This window comes from Thalassophryne amazonica, chromosome 8 (assembly GCF_902500255.1).
Source record: "Thalassophryne amazonica chromosome 8, fThaAma1.1, whole genome shotgun sequence".
In the NCBI taxonomy this organism is placed as follows: Eukaryota; Metazoa; Chordata; class Actinopteri; order Batrachoidiformes; family Batrachoididae; genus Thalassophryne; species Thalassophryne amazonica.
Window position 1 is genome coordinate 61,749,130 of NC_047110.1, and position 13,588 is coordinate 61,762,717.

The following is a 13,588-nucleotide window of genomic DNA, read 5'->3' on the forward strand; positions in this document are numbered from 1 at the left end:
GCTCAACATTAAATATTGAAACTAAACTTAATGAATGTAAATCCAAACTAAATCTATGGCTTCAACGAGACCTTTCAATATTAGGTCGTATCTACTTAACGAAAATGGAAAGTCTGTCAAGATTAATCTATTCAACTTGCAGTACCGCTGTTCCTAATAGCTTAATTAAAACTATTAACCAAATAATCTTAACTTTATATGGAGGAACAGACCTCATTATCTTAAAAAAGTCATATGATAAAGAAATAAAAGATGGAGGTCTTAATGTAATTGATTTTGACTGTCTTAATGGAACCCTAAAATCAACTGGTTGAAATATTGGATCAAAAACTCAGAATTATTTTGATATTGTGTCCCTAACTATATATTTAATAAAGTAGGAGGTTTAAAATTTCTTCTTTAGCTGACTTCAGTATAGATAAACTACCTATTAAATTATCAGAGTTCCATAAGCAAGTGTTATTATATTGAAATGCTATATGTACATAACTATTCTCCAATTCACTATCATATGGAATAATAGTTCATACTTCATAAAAACAAGTCATTATTTTACAAGGACTGGATGGAGAAGAACATATGGTCGATTGTGCACTTGATGGATGCAGAGGGGCGCATGTTAAACTACAAACAATTTTGTATGAAATATAAATTTAATCCCCCTAAGGCTGAATTTCAATAGATTGCACAAAGTGTTACCAAAACAATTTATTACTCAAACTCATAAACATACTAGAATACCATCCTATAACCCTACAATTAGCCACCTTCTATTTGAAGGTATCTCATTCACTGACAAAAAAAAAATTTTTTAATAACAACACAATTAGAAATCATCTAAATGTAAACTTTATTCCCAGTAAAAGTAAAATAAAAATAACAATACTTTATAAGTTGACAAAAATCAATTGAAAAACTACGAACCCTATATTTAAAACTTCCTATACAACCAAAAGCTAAAGAAACACACTTAAAATCTAAATGCAATTTACCCATCCAAGGAACTTTTAAGAAACCGTTTCAACATTGATGATAATAAATGCTTCTTCTGGTGAAAATGATATAGAGACAATAGACCATATTTTCTATGAATGTGACAAAACCAGAATATTTGGAATAACTTGGATCTTTGGCTGAAACAAACAAAAAAAAATATAGTACTTCCAGAATCTATTACCAGAGACATAATAACATTTGGAATATTATTGAAGAACAAAAATGATGAACTCTGTAGCAACCTAATCTTCTGTTTAGCCAAATTTTTTATTCATAAGCAAAGAGTGTTAAAATCACCCCCTGTCTTTAAAGTCTTTTTAAAATGACTTCCATTTATATATGAAATCTCTGAAATATGTTAAACATGAAAACCTGTATGAAGCCTTACTCGAATTTCCCACAAATATGAACTAATCTGAATATCTGTACCCCCCTTGTAAATGTATTTTATTTATTTTTTCTTTATTTATGTTTTTGTATGCCTCTCTTATGTCTACTTCTGGACTTGCGATTCAATATTGCCATCCTTGTTTGTTTGTACATTAGTACATTTGTACATTGTTAAATAAAAGTAAAAAAAAAAAAAGTAAAAAAAAAAAAGAAAAGAAAAAAAAGACTTCTGGCGTCTTTTAGGACAGCCAATAGCGATCTTCCTTATTGGGGAGTTACTTGGTAACCGTGTCTGTTGCCATGTTGCACAGCAGTAACCAGCAGATACATGGCTTCATTACTGAGCTTCCTGCACACAAAATATGTCCTGAAAACACACCGGGACACGCTTCCACAAAAAAATTAACCAGCCTTAAAAAATAAATAAATAAAATCGCCATTCTGGTTAGCATATCTTTGTTACGTAATGTCAAAGTTGTCCACGATGGACTGTAAGCATCGAGAGAAAGATCACGGTAAGTTAGCTGCTTATGCTAACTAGCTGTGGCTAATGCTAAGATGCGGCTAACTGTTCATTCAGTTTCTACGTGTGTTAGGATAACAAAAGGAGACAGTTACTCCTTCAGTAATACGTCCCCGCTTTTGTGTACCTTGAATCAGACAGAATTCGTCTCCAAAGGAAAAACTGCTACCTGCAAACTAAAGCTAACATAAATACCGTCTCACCAAAGTGCATCATGGAACTGCTACAAACGTACACCATGTAGGCGTTTTTGTCAAATTGGGTGCCATTTTTCCAACACTATTTTCTTAATTAAAAATATACTGACGTTAATGTATACATATGTGAATAAAATAGTATAACCTTTCCATGATTGTTACTGGCTGTAGTCAGTGTTGCTGTGCAGAGTTGGAACTGCATTATCCTCAGACACGAAACCAAATGTAACTAATTAAGTGGTTATTCAGGTTAATATTGTCACAGTAAAACACAGGGAACATTTTGTCACTCAGACACACTTGCACACACGTGTGCTGTCAGATATGGAATTCATGGGTGATGAATGCGTTATCTGCTGCTTGATCCTCAGCTAACACAACACAGACAACCCTTCCAGCCATCTGACTTCACTGCAAAAATGATGCACACATAATGAACGTGTGTTTCACATATAAGAAGACAGAGGATGTGCCTTGCTTCATTGTGCTGTGATCATTTCAGATGCAGACTTTGAGAAGATAACTGCTGTGCTGCTCAAATCACGGACAGGAGAGTTTGACTTGGAGTCGATTCTGTTTCTCAAATTGAAAGGTCTTGGTAAGATAAAATTTTCTGTTAATAGTTTATATCATTTAGTCAGCTTGTGTACAGATACTGTGATGTACAGAGTGGGACAGGACAGAATACAGGTTTTTCAGCAGCCCGTGTTCCACCTGGCTGCTGCAGATAAATGATTACGGTACTTTTACGACGTGAGGATGGAGTAATTGTCTGCCTGGGTGGTTGCTATGCAGGACTCAAGGTGGTTCCATGTTGTCGTGGATGTGGCATCATGTAGCACCAGCACAACCTCCCAGACCTGATCTGATTACACTAGTCGACACGATTTTTCTTGCATGGAGTTTTCAACAGGCTTTGGGTAATTGGGGGGCGCTGAATCCGAATCTGGTGTTAGTGTTTGCCAATTACATTTTTGAGATATGAAAACATATTTCTCGTATCAAACATTGAAGCAGAAGTTGCAGTTTCACACACCTCTTAGGCATCATAAATGATATTACGGCTCTTGTTCACATTTCCCAAACATGGTTTAAAAACTGTGCTTTTGAAGCTGTTTTTGTGCATGATTAGTGGCATCAAACTTGAGAGTGAATAAGCAACTTTTGCACAAGACATCAATATGGAACATGCAGATTGCAAAAAAAAAAACATGATGTGATAAAGGAAATCTTTGCTCAGATTCAGCACCCCAAAATTACCCTAAATCAGTTCTCAAAGTCCATGCAAGAAATATTTTTGTTGTTGTCCACCAGTGTTATTTTAGTCTGGCAGGTGTGGATCTCTGTGCATATTAAATCTAGCGCTGCAGCTCTTATTTTCACAGTTATTGCCGTTGTTAGTATTCAGTTTTTAAAATGTCATTAAAATAGAAAAAAAAGTCATTTTCAGTTTTTCATGGACCTAAACATGCCTTCAAATTACATGTTTTGCCTGTCTGGTAGTCCAAATCCCAAACATTTAGAGCAGAGGTCACCAGCCCTGTTAATGTTTTCCATGTCTAACTACTCAAGTCACACCTGATTTTTTTTTTTTTTTTAAATTGGTGTTTTCCAGCTATTGATGGGCTGAGAACACCTGATAGAGTTAACTGCCTGGGAGTGAAACAAGGACAGTTAGAAAATATACAGGGCAGGTGCTCTTCAGGAACAGGGTTGGTGACCCCTGATTTAGAGTGATAAACAAATGACAAATTCCTCACACTTGATAAACTGTGCTTGATCAGCTATTGGATTAGATGGAGATAATTTTCTGTTAATTCCCTCATCCTTTAAACCGTGATTAAATATTTGTTTTATAGGAATATATGATCTTGGATGCATTGGGGAGTGCACAAATTTGGAGAGACTGGACCTCTCTGGAAATCACGTCACAAACTTAGTTCCTTTGGCATCTCTTCGGCTTCTTTCTGTACTTAACGTGTCTGCCAATAGGATTTCCAGTTTAGGTAAGCATTCAGGAGTAATGAAGTTTGTACGAGGTCTGTTAGAAAAGTATCCGACATTTTTATTTTTTTCAAAAACCTGATGGATTTGAATCAAGTGTGCTTGCATGAGCCAACCTTGAACCTTCATGCGCATGCGTGATTTTTTTCACGCCTGTCGATTGCGTCATTTGCTTGTAAGCAGCCTTTGTGTGAGGATGGGTGGAGTCTCTCGTCGTTTTTTCTTTGCAAGGAAATGGCGGAACGACTGGAGCAGCGCGACTGCATCAAATTTTGCCAGAAACTGGGCGACAGCCGGGTGGAAACCATTCGGATTATTCAGACGGCTTTTGGTGACGATCCTCTGGGCATCACACAGTTTAAGGAGTGGTACAACCGGTTTAAAGGAGAGCGAGCCGCGCTCCGGGCGGCCATCAACACGCTGAAACGACCAGATCATTTCCAAAGTGAACGCTGTGATGATGTGGGACCGTAAGTGACTATCCGAGAAATTGCGGAAGAGGTGGACATCAGCACTTTTTTGGCACATTCCACTGTGAAAGAAGATTTTGCCATGAAAAGAGTGGCGGCGAAATTCATCGGCACGAAGCTGATGGCGCAGCAACAGCGCCTCCGTGATGAAGCCTCACAGGACATGCCGTGACATGCTCACCTCGTCCACCATTCAGAAGATTCAGACGGCTTCGGTGGCTTTTCAGTCGTGTGACTATCCGAGAAATTGTGGATGAGCTGGACATGTTACAACATGTCCTGTGAGGCTTCAACACGGAGGCGCTTTTGCTGCGCCATCAGCTTCGTGCCGATGAATTTCGCTGCAACTCTTTTCATGGCAAAATCTTCTGTCACAGTGGAAAGTGCCGAAAAAGTGCTGATGTCCACCTCTTCCGCAATTTCTCGGATAGTCACACGACGGTCCTACATCATCACAGCGTCCACTTTGGAAATGATCCGGTCATTTCAGCATGTTGATGCCGCCCAGAGCGCGGCGCGCACTCCACCGTTGTGCGGACGTCTTTAAACCGGTTGTACCGCTCCTTAATCTGTGTGATGCCCATAGCATCGTCACCGAAAGCCGTCTGAATAATCCAAATGGTTTCCACTTGGCTGTCGCCCAGTTTCTGGCAAAATTTGATGCAGTCGTGCTGCTCCAGTCGTTCCGCCATTTCCTTGCAAAGAAAAAACGACGAGAGACTCCACCCATCCTCACACAAAGGCTGCTTACAAGCAAATGACGCAACCGACAGGCGTGAAAAAACTCACGCATGCGCACAAAGGTTCAAGGTTGGCTCATGCAAGCACACGTGATTCAAATCCATCAGGTTTTTGAAAAAAATAAAAATGTCAGATACTTTTCTAACAGACCTCGTATTTCCATATGTGAATAAATAATTCCAAGTCCCTTATGTATAAGATTTTGTTTAATGTTTTTCTTTCTTTCCCCCAAATTTTAGAGCCCCTGCGTAATTGTGACAGTTACAGAGCTTAAACGTGGCAGGAAATATCATATCCAGGTATCTGTATTTATGATAAAGTGTTTACTAATGAATACTGAAGGATTTCACTAGGTCACTAATTGTAATGGTAATTTAGCATATAAAACCTAGAAATCCTTATTTTTCTTTAGCCTAAATATTTTGCAACTACTTATACTGCTAAAGCGTAATATGCTGAAGAGGACAAGTTAAGTGATTTAACCTTTTTGTTTTAAACAGTGTTGAAAACCTGCACTGCCTTCAATTTTAAGGAAGCTAGAAAATATAAGACTGAAAGACAACACTTATAATTACACCAATCCAGGTAATTTACTTTTAAGTCAGACTTTATAGAGCCAGTGTAACCGTGTTCTGGATAAATGAGCTGACACTGTCCTTTATTTCAGTGTGCAGGAACTCATCATATAGAAGTATAGTTCTTGAGATGTTTCCAAACATCAGGGTGTTAGACGGTAAGATTTTCTGCATTTGCAGCCAGATACGTCAGTATTTTGACAGTGACTTAATAATGGAATTGAACAGAGAAGGATTTTCATCCAAGAAAACTGGTGATAGCTTGCCTGGAGTCTCCCATATGCCTTCTGAAAAACTAGCTGAAATTTCACATCTTTCTAAGAAAATCCCACTCTACCACAAAACTGCAGATGATGCAACAGACAAAACTTGTATTCTGTGCAGTTTTTCCGATCACACCCACAAAAGCCTCAGAGTCCTTCAGTGTTGGGTGCCTCTACAATTTTTGTCGCTGATGTCCTTGCATGACCAATCTTGCATGACCACACATGACCTCCAAATGGATTTATCATACAATACCATATTGTTTGTATTTCTTCATGACTGATGTAAATGGAGTCCAAGACATAGTCAGTGACTTGGAAATGTATCTATCCCTTACTTGTCTAAAGAAAACTCGCTGTCACAGTGATCATTTGAATGAACAGTAATTCTTATGTTTAATTTGTCCAATTACTTATGGCCTCTGAAAATATGGCACTGACTGTGTATAAAAATGGCTATAATTTCTAAATGGTTAATGTGATGCTTTTGTTAAACTCCTTAATTAAAGCCTAAAGTCTATAGACATAATCTTGATCGTTTGATTTCAACTTCATTGTGGTGTTGTACAAAGGCAAAATTACAATAATGTTACTGTCCAAATACATATACTACTACATGCTTTGTGTGTAAAAGAAAAAAGTTTCAGGTTTTATGTATTTCTGATTCAACAGGTGAAAGAGTGGTTGGCCGTGGGAGTGACTTGTATCAATTATGCAAAGACATTGATGAAACCATTAAAGGTACATTTTTTACAGTGAATCACAAATGGATTCAGTTTAATGTATATAATCAAATCAATTTTATTTATATAGCGCCAAATCACAACAAACAGTTGCCCCAAGACGCTTTATATTGTAAGGCAAAAGCCATACAGTAATTACAGAAAAATCACAACGGACAAAACGACCCCCTATGAGCAAGCACTTGGCGACAGTGGGAACGAAAAACTCCCTTTTAACAGGAAGAAACCTCCAGCAGAACCAGGCTCAGGGAGGGGCAGTCTTCTGCTGGGACTGGTTGGGGCTGAGGGGAGAGAATCAGGAAAAAGACATGCTGTGGAAGAGAGCAGAGGTCAGTCACTAATGATTAAATGCAGAGTGGTGCATACAGAGCAAAAAGAGAAAGAAACACTCAGTGCATCATGGGAACCCCCCAGCAGTGTAGTCTATAGCAGCATAACTAAGGGATGGTTCAGGGTCACCTGATCCAGCCCTAACTATAAGCTTTAGCAAAAAGGAAAGTTTTAAGCCTAATCTTAAAAGTAGAGAGGGTGTCTGTCTCCCTGATCCGAATTGGGAGCTGGTTCCACAGGAGAGGAGCCTGAAAGCTGAAGGCTCTGCCTCCCATTCTACTCTTAAAAACCCTAGGAACTACAAGTAAGCCTGCAGTCTGAGAGCGAAGCGCTCTATTGGGGTGATATGGTACTATGAGGTCCCTAAGATAAGATGGGACCTGATTATTCAAAACCTTATAAGTAAGAAGAAGAATTTTAAATTCTATTCTAGAATTAACAGGAAGCCAATGAAGAGAGGCCAGTATGGGTGATATAGTCCCCGTCAGTACTCTAGCTGCAGCATTTTGAATGAACTGAAGGCTTTTTAGGGAACTTTAGGACAACCTGATAATAATGAATTACAATAGTCCAGCCTAGAGGAAATAAATGCATGAATTAGTTTTTCAGCATCACTCTGAGACAAGACCTTTCTAATTTTAGAGATATTGCGCAAATGCAAAAAAGCAGTCCTACATATTTGCTTAATATGCGCATTGAATGACATATCCTGATCAAAAATGACTCCAAGATTTCTCACAGTATTACTAGAGGTCAGGGTAATGCCATCCAGAGTAAGGATCTGGTTAGACACCATGTTTCTAAGATTTGTGGGGCCAAGTACAATAACTTCAGTTTTATCTGAATTTAAAAGCAGGAAATTAGAGGTCATCCATGTCTTTATGTCTGTAAGACATTCCTGCAGTTTAACTAATTGGTGTGTGTCCTCTGGCTTCATGGATAGATAAAGCTGGGTATCATCTGTGTAACAATGAAAATTTAAGCAATGCTTTCTAATAATAGTGCCTAAGGGAAGCATGTATAAAGTGAATAAAATTGGTCCTAGCACAGAACCTTGTGGAACTCTATAATTAACCTTAGTCTGTGAAGAAGACTCCCCATTTACATGAACAAATTGCTCCATAATGCCATATAATGCTCCATCGCAGAATCAATTTGCAGAATGAAGTATCTACCTGTATTTAATTTTTTTTCCATGAGTAAAACCAGAGGCTTACACTATGACAAAGGTTTTTATTTTCTCCATTAACAGCTGGTTTATACAAGAATGGACAACTTGTTGAAAAGCCTGATTGTAAGCCATGGGTGGATGATACTTACTGGGAAATAAAGAGATCAAACAACGCCATTATCGATGAAGCCTACAAGCAGTTCAATGGTAAAAGAAAGAAGAGGAGAAAACTGCCTTTTTAGAGCCATTTTGTTACACATTTCAGTGGAGAAACCACATGCCAAAACCTAACTGTTCTTTATGAGCGCTGTCCTGTTTTTCTATTTTCTACAGATGTCCTTCATGAATGCAGACTCCTCAACAACAGAGCAAGTCATATAATTTCACAGAGTGAAAAATCTATGAGCCTAAAGAAGCAGCCAAAGCAGTATGCCATCTGAAATGGATTATTCCTGATACACTTGTGTGCAACATTTGTTAATGTCATAGGTTTTAAAAAACAACATACAGTGGCTGTATGTGCTTTAAGCTTTTCAGATGACTAAATTTAAGTGCTTGATCAGTGTATTTCCAGACGGTTTTGTGTGTGTGTGTGTGTGTGTGTGTGTGTGTGTGTGTGTGTGTGTGTGTGTGTGTGTGTGTGTGTGTGTGTGTGTGTGTGTGTGTGTGTGTGTGTGTGTGTGTGTGTGTGTGTGTGTGTGTGTGTGTGTGTGTGTGTGTGTGTGTGTGTGTGTGTGTGTGTGTTGCAGTGTGATGCCTGTGTTGAAATTTTATTGCATCCTATGCATTTAGTACCAGGAATGATGTGTCCTTGGTTCCAAACCTTTATTCATACTGATAACCTCAGCCTGAGTCAAAGATATCTTTACCTGCACAGTATGCATTTTGTATTATGCTGTAGCCTGAATTTATGCTGACAGCTATGCTGCTTAAGAATTTTGATCTCAGCATTTAAAGAGCTTTTATCCATTACACATTGCTGGATCATGTTGGGGGCTAATTTGTCCCACGCTGTATGCTTTCTTTGCAAGTTGACGTTTTGCAGAAAGCAACTTAATGATTGTTTCAGTTGTTTTTACATGTTTTATATAAGTGTGACTGTGAAAAATACAGTACTTATAAAGGTGCAATGCTCTTCAAATATCTGCTTCTGTTTTCTTTCTCTCTGGCACAGGCAGGTGGTAGTGCAGTTTGTAGTGTTATCTGAGGTGTTACAAGTGATATTCTTTTAATTTGGTGATTTGATGATGGTGGTGAAAAGTGCTGTTGAACATGACAATTTAAATGGTTGTTTAATCAAGATGATCTCAAGTGACTGTGTCACAGTAACTATTTTTCCAACTGTGCAGCCCATCTGAGATCCAATGTGCTGTTGATATTCTCTGAAAAAACCCCTCCTATCAGGATAAAAATGTTAAATTCCAAATAAAAAGTCATCACTCAGATGCAAATATAAGCAATGGCTATACAACTCCAAATCAGAATAGCTTGGCACGATATGGATGAATGCATGAACATTTTCAAATCATTGACTCGGAATTCAGTAGTGTATATCAGTTACATAACCGCAAAGGTTGTAAAGCTGACCACCTTTCTGTTTTACACAATGTTTTGGGCATGAAATATTAATTTTTAATGAAATGCTAATTGTTTGCCCTCTGATTTTTGCCATCTGACTTTTTACTCTTTTCAGAAAAATTCATTTGACTTTGAAAGTACTTTTTGAGCTTTGTGCAAATGAAACTCCATAATTAAGGATTATAATATTTGATAGGAATACCAAATACCAAAGTCAATATCCAGTTTACACAACCTAATAGTAATACTAATACAACACTTAATTAAAATCCTCTTCAGCCCAGGCAAAATTATAATTTTTTTCTTTTTTTTTTTTTTTTTTAACACATTACAAACTTCATATCTTGACAGTAGCAAGGCTCCCATTTTGACTTGAATGGGAACTGGTCGGTAATTCATGCAGATACAGTTTGTCCACAGTAGGTTCTGTGATGAATGATATGTGCACAACTTAATCATCAGTCTTATCAGACGGTTTCACCGTGCAGCAAAGTACAGAAGAGTTGGGACCGTTAAATAATTCAAATTTAAAAATCGTAAAGGAGACCCTTTGGCCATAATTATGGCACTTGGGAGGCTTTTGAAGCTTCCTGACCAGAGAATAAGTATCTCCCATTTTGGTGATTTTTTTTTTTAATGCTTTGTGACAAAACACCTATGTTTAATCACGATTCACTCCAAGAAGGAAAGAGGTGTAAATAAATTCAAGATGATTTTCTGAAAGCTCAAACGATTCTCTTTTGCAATAGGTGTCCTCAAACTTGAGTTATCTCATTTCTTCAGGCTGAAAAATAATTTTTATTTTTTTTTATTTTTTATTTGTTTATTTAGCACAAAATAAAACTCATACAAAAAGAATATATATACATAAAACAACAAAAGAGAGAGAGAGAAAAATACAATATAAGTAATGTGCAAGGGAATAGTGGAAGCCAAAAAGGCTTATAGAATCCACTCCCGAACAAAGCAAACATAAGAGAATACAACAGAATTACACTTTTTTTTCAGATTATAACAAGTCATTGTAAATACTCCTGCAAAATCTTTGCTTTTAGTCTACTTTTATATGTATGTAAGGTGATAGAAGGATTTACAAGATGTACCGTATCATTCCAAGATTTAACGCCATGACATCTGAAGTGATGCTGTAACATACAGTAGTGTTCAGAATAATAGTAGTGCTATGTGACTAAAAAGATTAATCCAGGTTTTGAGTATATTTCTTATTGTTACATGGGGAACAAGGTACCAGTAGATTCAGTAGATTCTCACAAATCCAATAAGACCAAGCATTCATGATATGCACACTCTTAAGGCTATGAAATTGGGCTATTAGTAAAAAAAAAAAAAAGTAGAAAAGTGGGTGTTCACAATAATAGTAGCATCTGCTGTTGATGCTACAAACTCAAAACTGTTATGTTCAAACTGCTTTTTTAGCAATCCTGTGAATCACGAAACTAGTATTTAGTTGTATAACCACAGTTTTTCATGATTTCTTCACATCTGCGAGGCATAACTGATCCATGATACCTGGTATGCGATATATAGGCCCAACACCATAGTAGGAGAAACATAACCATATCATGATGCTTGCACCACCATGCTTCACTGTGAACTGTGGATTGAATTCAGAGTTTGGGGGTCATCTCACAAACTGTCTGCGGCCCTTGGACCCAAAAAGAACAATTTTACTCTCATCAGTCCACAAATATTCCTCCATTTCTCTTTCGACCAGTTGATATGTTCTTTGGCAAATTGTAACCTCTTCTGCACGTCTTTTATTTAACAGAGGGACTTTGCGGGGGATTCTTGCAAATAAATTAGCTTCACACAGGCGTCTTCTAACTCACAGCACTTACAGGTAACTCAAGACTGTCTTTGATCATCCTGGAACTGATCAATGGGTGAGCCTTTGCTATTCTGGTTTTTGTTCTATCCATTTTGATGGTTGTTTTCTGTTTTCTTCCACACGTCTGTTTTTTTTTTTTTTTTTTTTTGTCCATTTTAAAGCATTGGAGATCATTGTAGATGAACAGCCTATAATTTTTTGCACCTGCGTATGTTTTCCCCTCTCCAAACAACTTTTTAATCAAACTACGCTGTTCTTCTGAACAATGTCTTGAACGTCCCATTTTCCTCAGGCTTTCAAAGAAAAAAGCATGTTCAACAGGTGCTGGCTTCATCCTTACATAGGGGACACCTGATTCATACCTGTTTATTCCAGAAAATTGACGAACTCACTGACTGAATGCCACACTACTATTATTGTGAACACCCCCTTTTCTACTGTTTTTTACTAATAGCAAATTTTCATAGCCTTAAGAGTGTGCATATAATGAATGCTTGGTCTTGTTGGATTTGTGACAATCTACTGAATCTACTGGTACCTTGTTTCCCATGTAACAATAAGAATATACCCAAAACCTGGATTAACCTTTTTAGACACATAGCACTACTATTACTTGTATTCTGAACACTACTGTAACTGAGCATGACACATGGTGCAAACTATTCAATTTATTAATCATACTAGCACAACCAATAACTTGCAACACTTTATACCAAAATTGGAGCAACTTTAACTTTTGACCCCTGTACAAACTGAAATTGACCTTTGTCACCATTCTTGCCGTTTTTACCCGATAACTCCATAACAGTCAGTCACAGATAGTCCAAACTATACCTTTTTGGAATCTTTGTGATCAGACAAATAATGTATAGTTTTCAATGTCATTGGAGCATTTGTAAATTTTGACCCCTGTGAAATTCTTCAGTTGACCCCTACCTGGCTGCCTATTGAAAATTTAGGTGGCTAATGTGCTTTTACAAAAGAGTAATGTCTAAGGAGTATGTGTGCCTATTTTGGTGCTTGTTTCCAGAAATGAACAATTGTCACAGTTATCTGCTCCACTAACACAGCTCTGAAGAACTCAGAGGCTTCTGTGACTGTGTTTGAATAAACTGTGCATAGTGCAAATTTTGTCTGTTGCATCCAGAAGCTTCATGATGAAGTGGTATAGAAGAGGATTTTCTGAAGAACATGCAAAATTTCAGCTCCAGTTTGCCAGAAGGCACATAGCAAAAATGATCATCAATTTGATCAGTTTTGCAGTTCTCTACTCCATTACAACATGAATCTGTGATTGGGGATGCAACAGGCAAATGTACCATTCCCACTTTCTCCACTCACATCTACAGAACCCTGTAATTCTTTCAGAGCTTTCAGAGGTGTCTTGACTGTTTCCCTCACTAATCTCCTTCCAGCGTGGTCAATCACTTTTTGAGAACTACTTGACAGACTTTCCATACAGTACCACACTGCTTATATTTCTTAATGATTGATGTAAATAAAGTCAAACACCCATTCAGTGACTACAAAATGTTCATGTATCCATCCCCTGACTTGGTTCTAGAAAACTGGCTGAAAAAGTGACTTTATATTTACAATCAGTTGGAATGTGTTGCAGGGCTTAAAGCAAAATTGGATGTAAATTAACAAGTGAAATGAAGTTGACCACAGAAAGCTTTGGTTCATGCTGTCTGCAATGAAACAGAAATCAAAGTAAATATACGAATCACTATATTTGTTTATTTATTTTCATTTTCT

At 37.4% G+C, this 13,588-nt stretch overlaps 1 protein-coding gene across 1 annotated transcript; it reads left to right on the forward strand.

Annotated features, from left to right (window-relative positions):
• Positions 1–1,714: 1,714 nt before the first annotated feature.
• LOC117515750 (leucine-rich repeat-containing protein 61-like) lies at positions 1,715–8,903 on the forward strand. Its single transcript, XM_034176455.1, is given in 11 exon segments — positions 1,715–1,901; positions 2,609–2,704; positions 3,966–4,112; positions 5,561–5,578; positions 5,581–5,620; positions 5,822–5,844; positions 5,847–5,906; positions 5,989–6,054; positions 6,832–6,900; positions 8,485–8,610; positions 8,737–8,903. Coding segments are annotated over 11 exon segments (801 nt in total). The 5' UTR covers positions 1,715–1,852; the 3' UTR covers positions 8,844–8,903.
• Positions 8,904–13,588: the final 4,685 nt, after the last annotated feature.